This window comes from Theobroma umbraticum, unplaced genomic scaffold, assembly GCF_002168275.2.
Source record: "Theobroma umbraticum cultivar Fairchild unplaced genomic scaffold, ASM216827v3 scaffold_130.0, whole genome shotgun sequence".
Lineage (NCBI taxonomy): Eukaryota > Viridiplantae > Streptophyta > Magnoliopsida > Malvales > Malvaceae > Theobroma > Theobroma umbraticum.
In genome coordinates, this window is record NW_018397264.1 from 4,275,816 (window position 1) to 4,291,503 (window position 15,688).

The 15,688-nt window shown below is 31.5% G+C and overlaps 1 protein-coding gene across 1 annotated transcript; it reads left to right on the top strand.

The window, feature by feature from the left end:
• Nucleotides 1-9,025: 9,025 nt before the first annotated feature.
• AILP1 (aluminum induced protein with YGL and LRDR motifs) lies at nucleotides 9,026-12,295 on the top strand. Its single transcript, XM_021435908.2, has 5 exons — nucleotides 9,026-9,361; nucleotides 10,849-11,089; nucleotides 11,197-11,317; nucleotides 11,432-11,541; nucleotides 11,984-12,295. The coding sequence occupies exons 1-5, from the start codon at nucleotides 9,159-9,161 to the stop codon at nucleotides 12,017-12,019; spliced, it is 711 nt and encodes a 236-aa protein (XP_021291583.1). The 5' UTR covers nucleotides 9,026-9,158; the 3' UTR covers nucleotides 12,020-12,295.
• Nucleotides 12,296-15,688: the final 3,393 nt, after the last annotated feature.

The window sequence follows — 15,688 nt, forward strand, 5'->3', positions numbered from 1 at the left end:
CTTGCAAGTTTCGGTGATTATTTGCAACTTATTTGTCATAATTGGCCTCGAAATTAAACTCGGAATTTGGAATCTTCCCTTTCCTCAACTGGAGCCAAAGTGCAGTGGAGTATCAAAATTTACTAGTTGCAATTTAGGGGAAAAGATATAAGAGTTGTATCAAGAAGAACAATTCGATTACTCCAAAGGTATGATTAATTTTCAATTTATAAACAAAAATTTTTTCTCTTATTTAATAATAAGATAAAAAAATTTTACTGAAAAGATAATTCTGAAATTCATACGTAATGTTAAACTTAAGAAGTCATGGTATCAACATTTCGGTAACCTATAATTTCTTCATGTGCTGTTTAAGGCTTCAAAATGATTAAGGTTTGAGAATGACACGTCTCTCCAGGAGAAGAAATATCAAACTCGTACTCAATATTCTCAAAGAAAAAGAGCATTGGTTGGTGGAGTATACTAATCCAAATAGATAGTCTTTGCCTATTCTGAAAGGAAAAGACTTGTTTCTTTCTTTTATGGGATCAACTATTTTCATTTCTCTTAGAAAGAAAATGAAATCATGTTAGAAAAGATCAGAAATACTGTTGACAGCCTCTCTCACTGAAACCCATCAAGAACTCATCAGTATCTCTATTGACTCTGAACTCTGACACGAGCTCCACTGCTCTCCCCCAATCTGAAAACTCAACGTCATGCCCTAACTTCATCCAGGAAAGACCTCTCTTGATAACCAAACCAAGGCCATCCCATCAGAATTAGCTATAATTTTCAGCCTGCAATTTTGTGTATGGGCCCATGATTGTTCAACACCTTTTCCTTTGCCTTTGTTATTTTTTTTAATTAAAAATAAATAGATTTTAACTTTATTTTTTAGATAGAAAAAATATGTGTTAATCAATAAATTAAATATTTAAATACTATTTTTGTTATTAAATACATCTATATACGAATTAAATATAATCAAGTAATTTAAGAAGAATATAACTATTTCAACTAAGATCTTGATTGGTATTTTGTCAACGATAATAACAATAAGGTTAAATATTCATTTTGGAATCTACATCGTTTGTCAATTTTTTTATTTGAAGATTTAACGTCACATTTTATTCAAATTAAAATGTAATTTTATAAATTTTATGCATTTTAAAAAAATTAAAGAAAAAAGTTAACAAATACTAGATTAACAAATATATATATTTGAACCTCTTAATTCTATTAACGGTAAGTTATATATTTTTTTGCATCAGTTTTCTTTAAATGTATAAAATCATTAAAAATTATCTTCTAATTTAAACGAATTGTCAGATCATAAAATAATCATTTAGCTTAACAATAATAAAGACTACATATACGTAATTTCCCAAATAATTAACTTAGGCTACCAATAATTAACACAACGCACACGTCCACGTAATTTCCCAAGTGATTAAAGCCCACCCAAAAATCCAGCGGCCATTCAAATTTGTGGCTGGCGGTGGTTGCTGAATAATTAATAATGGACCACCTTTTCTGGAGGTGGCCACATGGCTATTGGCCAATGGGGCCTCGGCACTGTTCTTGACTCTTTCACCCTCCAATTCACAAAACCAAAACTAATACGAGGCCCCATTGGCTATCAGCTTGTCATCGCTCCATTAGAGGCCTCTTTGGAAGTGACACCCAAGGGGCTAGAGATTTTGTAAGCATAAAATTAACACCATCCCACTCAATTAAACACATCATTTTCCAAATAATTAGAGTATGCACATTGTTGATTATTAAAAAATAATAAAAATGAATTTATAAATCAAAAAACAAATTGACTCGGTTGATAGGACCATTTATCTCAATATTAAATGATTTCGAACTTTGAATTTTATTGATAATTGATCTTGACCTTGTTCAATGAAAGAGGTCATTCCCGACAATAATTTTACTGGCATTTCTGTACTGTGGAGCATAAGTCGTATCTGTCCAGCAGACAATTGAGGCATGTAACATCTCTCAAAATTAATTCTCAAATTGCATAAATGTAAAAGACTTTTAGTAAAGAAAATTACTTTACTATATAAAATTTATCTTTGATTATTTTATAGGGTATTGCTTAGTGAGGCTGAGTCGTCCATAGTATTATAAAGCTAACAAACAAGCGGTAGGTGATCTAAATGTGTAAAACGACATGAATTAAGCTCCAAAAGCCTAGGACAATCCACCCTCCAAGCACCCTGGGCTGATTGCAAGAAACACTTCTTCCACCTTTCTCGTGGGCTATTCTCTTACTTCATTTTTTTCTATTCTTTAAAGTAATCAAAAAGCAATGACGAAGTAAGTAAGGACTAAACCTATTAAATCTTTGCTTAAACAATAAACCAAACTTCACCTTAGATTTATTCTCTTGTCACTATTGAACGCAACCGGAGAAATAAATAAAAATTAGACAATTATTGCTTTTAATAGAAAAAAATTAATTGATTAATTAGCATGTAACTGAAAATGTTTTAACATAAAATTAAATGTACCTTCTTTTAATATTGACGTTCGGTTTTATACATTGTTTTCGTGCTTATTTAGTATATTTAAAAATTTAAGATTGAATTTACAACATATAGAAATGTAGATGAAATCAATCAACTCTAATCAATTCTTTAAATTTATTTTAAATTCACTGACAAATTGTGACATGGTAGGATTCTTGTTGAACCTTTAATGATGCACATTCCATAAAAAGGCAACACAAATTTTCGAAATGGCCCTTAAAAATTGGCAATATGGCTGACACATACATAGATATTCTTGTGGAATTAGATAATATTAATGATAAAAAAAAATTGATCTATATTCCATACAAATGGGATGTCCTAGTGGTCCCAATTAAGCAGGCCAATTGGGAGATGAAAAGGGGTATTTGAGAAACGCCACCTTCTCAAAGTTGTTCTCTGGTTTGGAAGGAACCCAAAAGGTCAAAGGAGCGATGAAGAAAAATTTATAGTGGCTGTCACTTTGCCTTCCAAATCAAAATATTGTATGTTAATTTATAACAGTATAGGCTCAATCATTGGTACTAGTGGCTGTGCTTAAACCCTTTTTCCTCGGTAGAATTGATTTTTTCTCTTCTCTTCATAAAAACCCAACCTGTAAACATCAAGCCATACATAGACCCCTCTCCTTGGCTTCCCCACCAAACGCATGACAACCACTCCCCTTGTATTGGAAACCAAGGATCCTTCCAACTCTTTTTCAAGCGACAGTTTCGTGAAAGGGTAGCCTAAGGCTGATAAACATTGCATGTCTCCCCTTTACAAAATTAACAATTTTCACTTTGTGCAAATTTTAAAATACAAAGAAAGTATTTTCTTTTATGTGGAATTGCATGCTCAAGCGGAAAAAAAAAATCTCATTCAATGTGTATGCATAGGAAGTATGTTAATAGTACACTCAATTATTAGTGAGTTGTCTTTTCGAATTACTAATTATAATACTGTTTGAAAGTTTGATCGAATAAAAAGGAAAAAAAGATTCTTTCATTTTTGTCAACCACTTGTCAAATTCTTTCAAAGATAATTTATTTCATCAATTTGCTTCATCTGAATTGTACAAATTTACACAAAAATTTGGTTAATAAAAGAAAGTATAATACTTGAAAAATCTCTTGAATTGTTTAAAAATTTTATTTTTTATTACGCTTAATCAAATTTTTATATTTTTATTTTAAATTAAATAAATTTTTATAATTAATAATTATTTAATTATCATTAATCAAAATACTATTTACCATTTTATATTTATGCAATGTTATACTATTCATCATTTTATCATATAGCACTGATGTGGCATTGACGTATAGTGTGAAAATGTTATATGGTCATGTCATTCTGTTATATTAATATATCACATCATCATCTATTATGATATATCAATATACCACATCAACGTCACATGATATAGAATAATAAGTGATATTTTGATTGATAATAATTAGTCAACTTTTAATTATAAAATTTTATTTAGTTTAAAATAAAAATATAAGAGTTTGATTAAATATAATAAAAAAATAAAAACAAAATACTCTTATTTCCTAAGTTCTGATCGAAATTACATAAAAATTTATTAGTTTTTAAAATTGACACTTCACCTTAAAAAAATATTTTTTGTTAGACACGTAGGTTCAATTAGTCAATCTTTAGTATTTTTGTCAACTAACTGACATGATAAAAATAAAAAACAATTTTATCATTGATTAATTTTTATAATTACTATTATAATTTTTTTTTATTAATTAAAAAAATCTCTCCATTTGGGGAGCACCGAAACTCCTTAATTAGTGCTTCCTTTCTTTTTTTTAATATAATAATAATAATTTTTTAAATTATTAAAAAAAGAAAGGATATTTTAGTTGTTTGTACTCTTGAGATACTGTTCATTTCAAAAACTAATAAGTTTCATATAATTTCGATTAAAATTTAAAATAATAAAAAATTTTACCTAAAAAATAAATATCTATTTAAATTTCTCTTGAATAGTTAAAATTTTTTTTAAAGTATTATGATATAAAATAAGAAAAAAATACTAATTTTTTTAAAATATTATGACATAAAATATGAAAAAAAATAACTATTTTGCGTCACTTCATTTACCTTCACCTATGTAGCAAATAATTTTTGGTTCATAATTAACAACCTAGAACTAATTTATCATTGTCATTTACTACTAGTTCAGATGGGCAATTAGTTTAAATTGATAAATTTTGTCAAATTCTTGTGCAGTTGCATAAAATAATTGTTCTATATATAATCGGTTAATCCTAACTGAATAGCAATATTTAGTTTCTACATTTGCAAGCAGATTATTCAATTTATTTTTTGCAAAAAAAGGTAAAAAGGATATATGAGAGGAGATGCGGATTTGTACAAAAAATGTGGCTAATTAAGACCATAGATTTTAGTAATACCACGTGACAAGATGTTGGAAAATGAAGTAGCCTCCCTAGAGGACTGGAGAAGAGCCGAATCCAGATTTCTGCTAGCGAATTCAATTTTTCTTTGTCAATGCACTAACACGCTATTTTGCACTTCGAAATGCTCGTATTACCCATGATGGTAGGCGTATGATGTTATCCCTTTCTTCAAATTTGCTACAATAGGACTCAACTACCCCTTTTCGTTTCATATATTTCTTTCTCTGGGGGGTCAAGGGGAAAACAATAGGCAAAAAGTTTGTTTTATAACCAAAAAATAATTTATTAATTTTGTTTCATATAAAATATTTTATTCAAAAATCTAATATTTTAATTATTTAAATAAATTATCAAAAATACTTTTTATTATTCATATTATTAAATAGAAAATATTTTCTATTCATATTTTTTTTATCGATAAAAATATCAACATTCAACAATACATTTAAAATATCCTTAGCATTAAAAAAATTATAATAATATTTCATATTTTTATTTATTTATTTTTCATCATAAACTTATTTTAATTATTTGATATTATACTTAGTAAAAATAATTATAGTGATACAATACTTATGAAACGATTGAATAAAAATAATTAATGATATTTTGTTGAGAAAAAGATAATAAATAAAAAGATAAAAAATTGATATTTTATTATTTTATAAGATTAATCTCACAAGAAGAGGAAGATAATATTTGTCAAGAAAGATCAATCTCAAGATTTTGTTGGATGGATCTTGAAGAGAGAAGAAAGTGGATAAAAAAAATTGTACTCCTTTTTTAATCCAGTAAAACATTTTACATAGAAAAATCGTTCGCAAAAACTTCTCGAGTGAACGATCGAGAATACTTCTTGGACAGATCAGAAGGGATTTTTTTTTTTTTTCAAAATTGAACAAAATCTTTAAAAGGAAATGAGATGAGATGGGACCTACCCTAACTAAACCATGGGCTAAAAGCTAAAACCATGGGTTTGGTTGTCTGTCTTGTCCCCCTCCTTATCTGTATATATATCTCAAAAATGTCAGATTCTTTCCTTTTTCAATTTTGTTTCTCTTTGCAGGTAAGAATTTTCCTATGTATACAATTCAATTAGCCCAAAAGTTTCAACCTAATCCACCAACTTTAGTGGACCCCTCCATCCTCCCATCCCATCTTTTTTCACATCACCAACTTGTTTAATCGTTGATCATCAATCTGGGACCCAATATCTCAATCACATGTTCATTTTCCGTGTGAGTGAAACATGCAAGTTTGTCTACATAAAATTAGATAGAAATACCTCTTTTTTTTTTTATCTTATTTAATTTCACTCTGATTTGATCATTTAGTGTACAATTAAATTCATAGTTAACACCGTAACCAAACTATTCAATTATTCTTGACGATTAATTTCATAAAGAATATTGTTGTTAAGCATTTTTAAATCGAATCCTAGATTCCTAAATATGGGTATCTCCTTTCAAAAAGGGAGAAAAGTAAGAAATTTTGTTTCTTGGGATGACTAGGAAAAGCACTAAGCAAAAATGAGATTACGACAAGTAGTAGAATCTGCGGCCTGCCTGTCCCTCAAAGCATAATTAATTATTTTAATTGACATGGTATTAATTAAAATGTTACTAGCAAGACATATTGATTCTTAGACCCCACCAAACAACATTTTGTGACCAATTAATTTAGGTTCAAGTTGGCATAAGAACACGGGAAACGATCACTTCACCCACAGTTTTGTCACGTTAGAAGCTTAGACCGTTTATTGCAAGTTTCGAATCAAAGTTCTATAATTAAAAATTATTTAATTCAGATCATTAATGACGAAGAAGGTCTTGGAGAAATTTTAATTTAAATAATATTTTTTTATTGCTTTAAATTTGGAATATTTTCATATTTTTCACTTGAATTATTGACTTTTAAAGCTAATTATGACGTCTTAAGTGGTATTTGTCAATTCATAATCTTCAACTTTCAATCTTAATTTTTTATATAATTTTTAAACAAATACTCAAAAGGACTTGGTTCAAATTGTAAATCTTATGTATATACTAAAATTATAAAATATACAGATACATCCCATATGATTATAGACTCAAAATTTCCCTTTCCGTACTTGTCACCAACCTTTTATTTAGGTTAAATTGTGGGTAAAGATGTATGCATTGCTGCTATTTAGGAACTTTAATCATATGATTAGACTAAAATAATCTCCATTCGCATGTAACTATATTTTAAGTGATTTAACAAAACATAAATGATAATTCGTCCACTTCAAATGACAAAATTAACTCCTTTATTCTTTATTTTTGGCTAGCATCCAACATAATTGATCAACATACATAGTTATCTGTATTCAACATTAGGGAATTTCCCACACTAATTAATATTAGTAGCTGGAGAGTTGAGTGGTAAGGCAAATTTGTTCAAAATATACCAATCTTCTAAATTTAGATAAGTTGAAATTTATGAAAACTTATCTTACACTTAGGTAGCGTTTGGTATGAGGGAAGTGAAAGTATATTCCCTGTAATGTGCTCAATTAAATTACATTACAGTGTTTGTTTTACAATATACCATTGTAATGTAAAATTACAGTAAAAAACTAATACAATCATGTTACATTACACTCTGCAATATTCTTAAAGATATTTTTACCCTTCAACTTTATTATCTTATTAAAAATATTTTATAATGTTATAATTAAAATAAAAATATTAAAATAAAATATATAATATAAGAATAAAAATTAAATATAAAATAAAATATAACAATTAAAAATTAGATAATATAAGTAAAATAAATTAAAATAAAATATAAAAAATAAAAAATTATATTAAAAATAAAAATAAAAAATATAAATTTATAATAATAAAAAAATAAAATATATGAGATTCAAAATATATTTAAAAGATGATATTATATAAAAATTAATAATAAAAAATATAAATATATTAAATTTATATTTTAATAACTAAGGTAATTTTGAAAATTAATATTTCATTCCCAACAAAGTACTTGTAAATTAAAAACTGCAATGTTATCTTTTCTGCATTTTAATTATTATTTTACTTATATACCAAACACTGTCATTTTATTTTCTTTACAATAACATTGCTTACAATCACATTACCTGATATCACATTAACTGTAATCACATTGTATTGTAAAACACCAAATGCCACCTTAACGTATTAACATAATTAATCATAATCTCATTAAAATTTATACAATTTAGACGTAACTTGTAATTAGTTCTTTAAAATAAAAGTTTATTAAAATAGGTGAAAATTTTCATTATTTTTATTAAAAAATAAAAAAAAAGAACTTTTATCCTTGTCGTAACCCTCAATCTTAATTTGTAATATTTAAACTTAACATTTTAAAAATAAAATTTTTAATGACCCTGATTTTTGTTCTATAAAAAACAATCATATATTTACTAATTCAATAAATATCGAGAAATTAATTTAAATTAACCTGAAAATGCCAATGCAGATATTCATGACCAGTGTCGATGAGCACTTTTATCTATTTCGTGAAAATCATTGATATGTCCTGAAATTGACATGAATATTCATGGAAATTGGATAATTGAAATATTATTCATAATAGTTTAAACTACTTTCGGTGATATATTCGTGAACATGTTCATGAAGTTAATACTGTTTATAGTTTAATTAACTAGATATTATCATGAAATAAAATCTAATTTAAGTTTATTTAAGTTTATTTTTTTTGTCACAATAAGGTTATTATAATAAGTAAATGCTTTTCACTGCTGTTAATCAAAAATGATGAGCTGCTAAAAGACATAGAAACAAAAAACTTTGCGTGGACCCCATATCCCTCCTTCTCACGACGTCAGCCTCTAACGCTCAAGAATCATCGCCCATCTGATGGGACCCGCCATCACGTGCCACGTCATCTTTTTTTGGACTATTAATTTATCCCCCATTTAATTTGCACAAAAACAGAGGAAAGCAGAGAAAAAAATATCAAAAATAAAAACAGAAACACCCAAATTCATGGATTTACAATAATGCCCGCGTCATGCTTTCTTTCCTATAAATGGAATTGCCTCCCCTTCCATTGTTCCATTCCTACATTCGAGCCCCTCAAAAGTAGCTTCTTTTAGTTCGGAGCAAAGAAAAAAGAGAGAAAATAATATATATATATAAAAAAATCTTTCTTTTGAAGTTGGAGGATTTAGTGGGGAGGGAAAATGTTGGGAGTGTTTAGCAGTTCGATAGTGTCTCCACCGGAAGAGCTAGTGGCGGCTGGTTGCCGGACTCCGTCGTCTAAGATAACGGCAGATGCTCTGGTGAAACGGTTCCTTGAGATAAACTCCTCCGCCGTGTCCATGCAGATCGGAGACCATGTCCAATTCGCCTATTCTCACCACAAAGAGTCCGCTCTACAGCCCAGGTAAAAATATTGAAAATAAAATTAAAAACGCTATGCCATGTCGTTTTTTTGTTTGGCTATATGGTTTCGCTGCTGGATCTCAACCGTTGATAGGTGGACTAATTTGATGATAGGAGGGTTGCAAGACGTCGTGTTTCATTTTTTCCGTACAAATGAGTTAATTTAAGAGAAAAAACTAAATAGTTTTCATTAAAAACTAAATTGTTATTTCTTTTCTTTTGGTTTTTTTTCAACTAATCTCTTGCTTTTTTTCCCCCCGATGTTTTCGAAGGAACTGAGAGAAGGACTATTTAATTTACTCGGATTAATGATTTATGGCTGATGAAACGATGATTTGTTTAGAAGAGCGAAGAGTGGAAAAAACGATAAACTAACGATTACGTAACTTTTTTTTTTTTTGTTAATGAAAGGAGAATCAATAGCCAATCAAGCCATGATATGTCCGAAACTCACGTGGGATTAAATATTTAAATTTTATTTATACAAATAAAGGTATGAAGGTGAGAATAATAGATTCTAGCGTTTGGGAAATAATAAAAATGGGAAGGGAGGAGAGGTTCGATATCCCGATGGGCGGCGGCCATGATTTCACAATCACGTTGATGTTCGGACCAAACCAGATCATTCCGTGACCGTCCGATGTAGTGGTAGCGAATTTTTCAGTGGGGTCCCGTGATTCGTGCATGCGTGTCATCTGGAACCATACCAAACATGTAGGATCAAAGATTCTTCTGACCAGATTTGTCTGGAAACAGACATAGTCAATCAATTCAATGGTCCCTCTGAAATTTAATTGAACATGTGTCAAACATCTGAAAAAACTCATCAACTGATAAGTGAAGTTACTCTTGACACGTGGACGGTAGATAATTTAATTGTTACGTTATAATTAATCTTTTTACTTATATTTTACTTTTGATAAAGTAACCTCCATTATGACACTAGGTGGGTTTCTGTTTTAGCCTATCAATCAAAGCGGAGTCAATTTTGAATAGCAAAAAGGATAAGGTTTGCTTTTATATGGGGCCCAATGTTGGTCCCCTTAGTCTCAAGCCTGGATGGGTTGTGGCCTGAGGAAAAAATCATGGTCTCTAGTTTGTTGTCAGGATTTGTATTGGAAATCAATTTTCTCCCTCATAATGAAAAAATTGCCCCGTCACCAACAGCTTTCTCGGAGTAATTGTTTTACTGGCAAATTTGGGTTTGACCTCTTTTGTGAGGGAAATGGAAATTCTACTTTTCATTGAAGCATTATTGATTTCTTGTAATTAGATTAATTGATTGAGCATCCGAGGTTGTTTATGAGAAAATAGTACTGGTTGATTCAAGTCTAAATACCATAATCTTTTTACTAAAAGATCATTTGAAGTATCATTGAGTATATTGATGAAACTTGTTCATCACTAAACTTTCATGTACATATGTTACTACCCACCTTAAGTTGTATGGGTGTTAATCTTTTTTTCTTGGATGCTTGTAAATGGCAGATTATTTGCTGCGAAAGATGAAATCTTCTGCTTGTTTGAGGGTGCGCTTGACAACTTGGGGAGTTTAAAGCAGCAATATGGACTTGCTAAGTCAGCAAATGAGGTGATATTGGTTATTGAAGCTTACAAGGCTCTTCGTGACAGAGCACCTTACCCTCCCAACCATGTGGTTGGCCATCTAAGCGGGAGCTTCGCTTTCGTTGTCTTTGACAAGGCCACCTCCACCTTGTTTGTGGCTTCTGTAAGTTAATCATTTCTCACCTACTTTATCTTAAATGTCTTGGTGAGTTTAATTGCTTGCTCGGTTGGTCCCTGACAACAAGTTGGGTGGTGGTACGATTTTGACAGGATCAATTTGGTAAGGTTCCTCTTTACTGGGGAATCACGGCTGACGGATATGTGGCCTTTGCTAATAATGCTGAATTGCTTAAAGGTGCCTGTGGCAAATCTCTTGCTTCGTTCCCTCAAGGTGAGTTTACTAAAACAGTGTGCAAAAGTGTTTTTTTTTTTTTTTTTCTAGTGGACTGTTAACTTCAATTTCCCTTGATCACTCGCTTGACAATTTTTTTATTCATTTCTACAGGTTGTTTCTTCTCCACAGCTGTTGGAGAACTAAGGAGCTACGAGAATCCTAAGAACAAGATCACTGCTGTTCCCGCTGAAGAAGAGGAGATATGGGGTGCTACATTTAAGGTAACGTGATTGTCTAACAAATACATATATCTGCAACTTCGTTTGTGACTGCCTTTTCTTCCCAAATTTATGTTACTTGGTAGTTCAGACGTTGTATGTGATGATAGGCGCAAAGTTTAATCTTTTCAATAGCCGACCGTTAAAAGCATCATGTGTGGTACCAAGGGAAATTCATTCACAAGGAAGCTGGTGTAAAGCTTCTTACTGTGTTGAGTGTTGACAGCCGAAGATGAAGTATACCCTATTAAGTAAAGAGGCCTGTAACATATAAATCCTGTTTCTGTTTGTCCATTATGACATGATTATTGTTTTGTTTTGTTTTGTTTGTGGTTGCTAGGCACCATCAATTGTCCATGTGAACTAGCTGTAAAGATTTCACTCTGAGCCACACAATTCTTAGTCTATCATTACTTACTTTTTGTTTGGTGGTTTGGAATTTCAGGTGGAAGGACCAGCAGTTCTTGCAGCCACAGAGTAGATCTTTCTCCTTCCGCTCAGCACCTAAATCTATCCGTGGGAAAACAAAAAAAGCGGTTTTATGTGGTTGCAAATGCAAGGCATTTGCATTAGTCTCCATTTGAGTACCTGAGTATGACTGCTATTAGACTGGAAAGGACTGTATGCTTATGAGAGATGGCTGTAACTTCTTTGTAGGTAGCGTTATCTTGTTGTTAAAACTAGCCTTTGATCTAGCTTTCATCCATTGTACAGCCTCAAGTTCTAGTCCAATAAAAGTTTGTTTGAGGGTCCCAAATTTGTTATGATGATCAAAGTAATTTCTAGATACAGCAACCAAAATAGCCCATAACGTTATACAGCAGACCGAGCAGAGAAGCACCGACATAATTGACAAGATGAACTAACGTTTCTTTTCATCGAGTTGATTGACATTTTTATCGTTTATATTGGAAACAAGATGTCATAACAAGGGTAATCAAATTTGACAGGAAAGGGAGGTAAAACAAGCAGATTATACAAAGCGAACTCATTTATTCTAGGGACTAGGAACTGAGGAAAAGTAGCCCGCTCTAGAATACGACCCTTGATGATTCAATGATCTTAGTTGTATGTCCTGAAGTTTCATTTGTTCTGGTGCCTTATTCCTGCAACAAACACATTTCCTTCTGAAAGAACCTTCCCCTGGCTTCTTGCCCCTACGACATAGTAAGTCCAGTTTCTCTATTAGTAATTCATAACATGACAGTAGCCCCAGCTGTGGCTGAAGTGAGGCTTCCTCTGCTTTTATGAATCAAACCAGTTTCCAGTTAATCGTAACCCAGAGTTTTTTTTTTGTCAATAACGTCATGATTCGATGTAACTTGCTAGTAACATGATAGTCGAATTTTCATTTGAAAAATAGTAACTGTTAGATATGGTCACATCAATCGATTATTGAACAAACAAATGCCAATCCTTTCGAAGCATCCCTCGAAACCAAATGGCCTATCCATATCCGTTGAGAATGATCAAAAACATGGGATTGTACCATATTGTCCAGGAGAAGCATTTTCGAGCAAGATTATGTTCTCAACCATTGCAATGGCAATGCAGCTCCAGCATCCCAGTAATGCCACCTGCACATTTCTTCCCTTACTCGTTTGCGTTTAAAGGTGTAAGCAGCTTATCACTAAACTTTCATGCTTTGTTTCTTCCTAGATCAACAGAGTACTGAAGGGTCCCCACGAACAGGACTCTTTGTCTCAGAATAATAATCCGGCTGGATAACAACGATGTAGGGGCCAGCTGCACCACCGGCTAAAGTTGAAAAATGAGAACCCAAGCGCACAATTTGGAGGCTTCTTGGCAAATCCACATGGTTGAATGTATTCAATTTGTTCCTTCAAAAAGTTACCTCTTCTCCCTGTGCCCCCGTCGCCCTTTACCCCTCGCATGCCATCTTTGGATTAATTTTATTATTCAATCTAGATCATTGACATAATGATAATCTTGGCTTGGCATAAATTATGATGACGAATTGAATGAGATGCTTGTTTAGCTCCCATTGTTGATCACTCCAGGAAATGGAAAAACCACTTCTGGGATGGGATTTTGTTGAAAAGAGATGTATCTCGATAGACGGTAGGTAATGTGCTGAAGGAAGCTGAAGAATCAAATCCTACAACCTTCTTTCAGCTCAGCGTCAGATATCGAACCCAGTGTAAGAAAATCATCTAACAAATTTAGGAATTTGGATGCAATTCACTACCCATCTGGGAATACACTTTCTCTTTCCAATGACCTGGAACTTCCTTCCAGTTATATAGAGTTGGCAAAAGTTGTCTTAACTCGCTTGGTACGAGTTTGATAAATTCTGAGTGATTATAGAACTAATATCTACTCATAGCAAGAAATTCATGTGACCTATTGGAACTTACTTAAAATCCAAACTAAGCTAACAACATTTAAGAAAATTTCAGTGACCTTATAAACATGACAATCCTAAAGTCTCCGGTTTGGCATGTAACACCCGGATCGATCAAACTTCAAAGGCAGTTATCTAAGGGTACAAATTTAGATGGGTTCAACAACATAGGATCGGAAGGAGGCCTGGTGGAGTGGCAGCTTAAATTGTTAAATCCTATCCGCACATCAAAGCTATCAACTATGATCTTCTACTTACCATGGGGTCTCACACAGGCAATACATATGCTTGAGTCAATTCCGAATGCTGATCCATGTAGTCTCTATGAAGGTAAATATAATCTCATCTCACTTCTACCCAAGTTCTAAGTCCATTTGTCGTATTGGTAAAAGAAAAAAGTACCCATTGTTATTGTGTGTGTATATATATATATATATATATATATATGTATATATGTGTATGTATATATATATAAATCTAAAAGTCTGAAACATGTCTCACCAATTGAATACTAAGGGTAGTTTTTACTCGAAAAGACTTGTAATCTCTTAGACATATCTTTTTCTCCATTCTCAGCGGATACCGCATGATTGGAGTGACAGTTTGCGTCAAGATCTTGAAGATTTGCAGAAAAAAAAAAGAAAAAGGCGATACAAGTGTTGATATGGAAACTGCCTATTCGATGACATCGCCTTAGCGTTGGATTTGGTAATGCTTGCAGCCTGCTGACTGAGCCTGAATGGAAGAAACTGTCAGCAGAGGGAGGCTTTCCGCTAGCACAAAATCATCAAAATTCCAGCTTTGCAATCTATCATTGAGGGCCTATCCATACTACAGCCTCTGGGTTGTGACAGAGTGAGAAATTAACGTAAACTAACTCTATCATTGGCTTTGGGCAACATATATAGGGGGAGGCGCCTAGTGGTGAAGGTTTTCTTTAGCTACCGTTACTTTTTAAAAGAAATTAAATGTCCGTAAAGAAAAGTTTATTTACCACATGATTCGGGGTAGGTAATTCTTTCAAAGAGTCGATATAGCTCCAGCTTTATTTAACCCCAAAGTCAACATGAATGTTAACCAAAGTTAAGTTTAGGTTTAACATTAATACTTAAATTAATTAGTGACTTGTAACTCATCAAGTGTTTGGTTGAATTTATTAGATTGAGATATTTATAGCGTGACATAGGCTAAAGTACTTTATATACACAATTAATTACTGGGTATTTTTATTTTGATTTAACTCCCTAGTGCTTCTAGAATGTGGGTTGGTATTAAATCTTTATAATGCTCACTTTAGACAAGTGAAGCTCTGACTTTTTGAGAAAATGACATGTTCTTGAATACTCTACTATTACATGATTGTATTATTGGCAAAAAAAAAAAGATTATATATATGTATATAACGTAAGCATATAATTTATTGGTCGAATTACGTAACGCTTTTCCATCTCTTTTATTCTATGAAAAATACTTAAGAAAATCCAAAATTTTCATGTAAATGATGATGGAAAACGTTTTTCATTTTAGAAAAAAGATGAAGAAGAAAAATGTTTTTTCACATTAAATATCTTCTACAAAAAAGGTCATTTCTCATGAACTAAAAAAATCCATAATAATAAAAAAGTCTAACACAGTTACAAAAAATTAAAAGAAAAAAAAAATGATGAAGCCTAGAATGGAAGATGGGAATGAAAAGCAAGGGCAAAAGAGTAAGGAAAAAAAGTCAAACTGAAACTGAAAGAGAAAGTACCCATTTAGAAGTGGGGAGAAGAGAAAGTTTGGTCA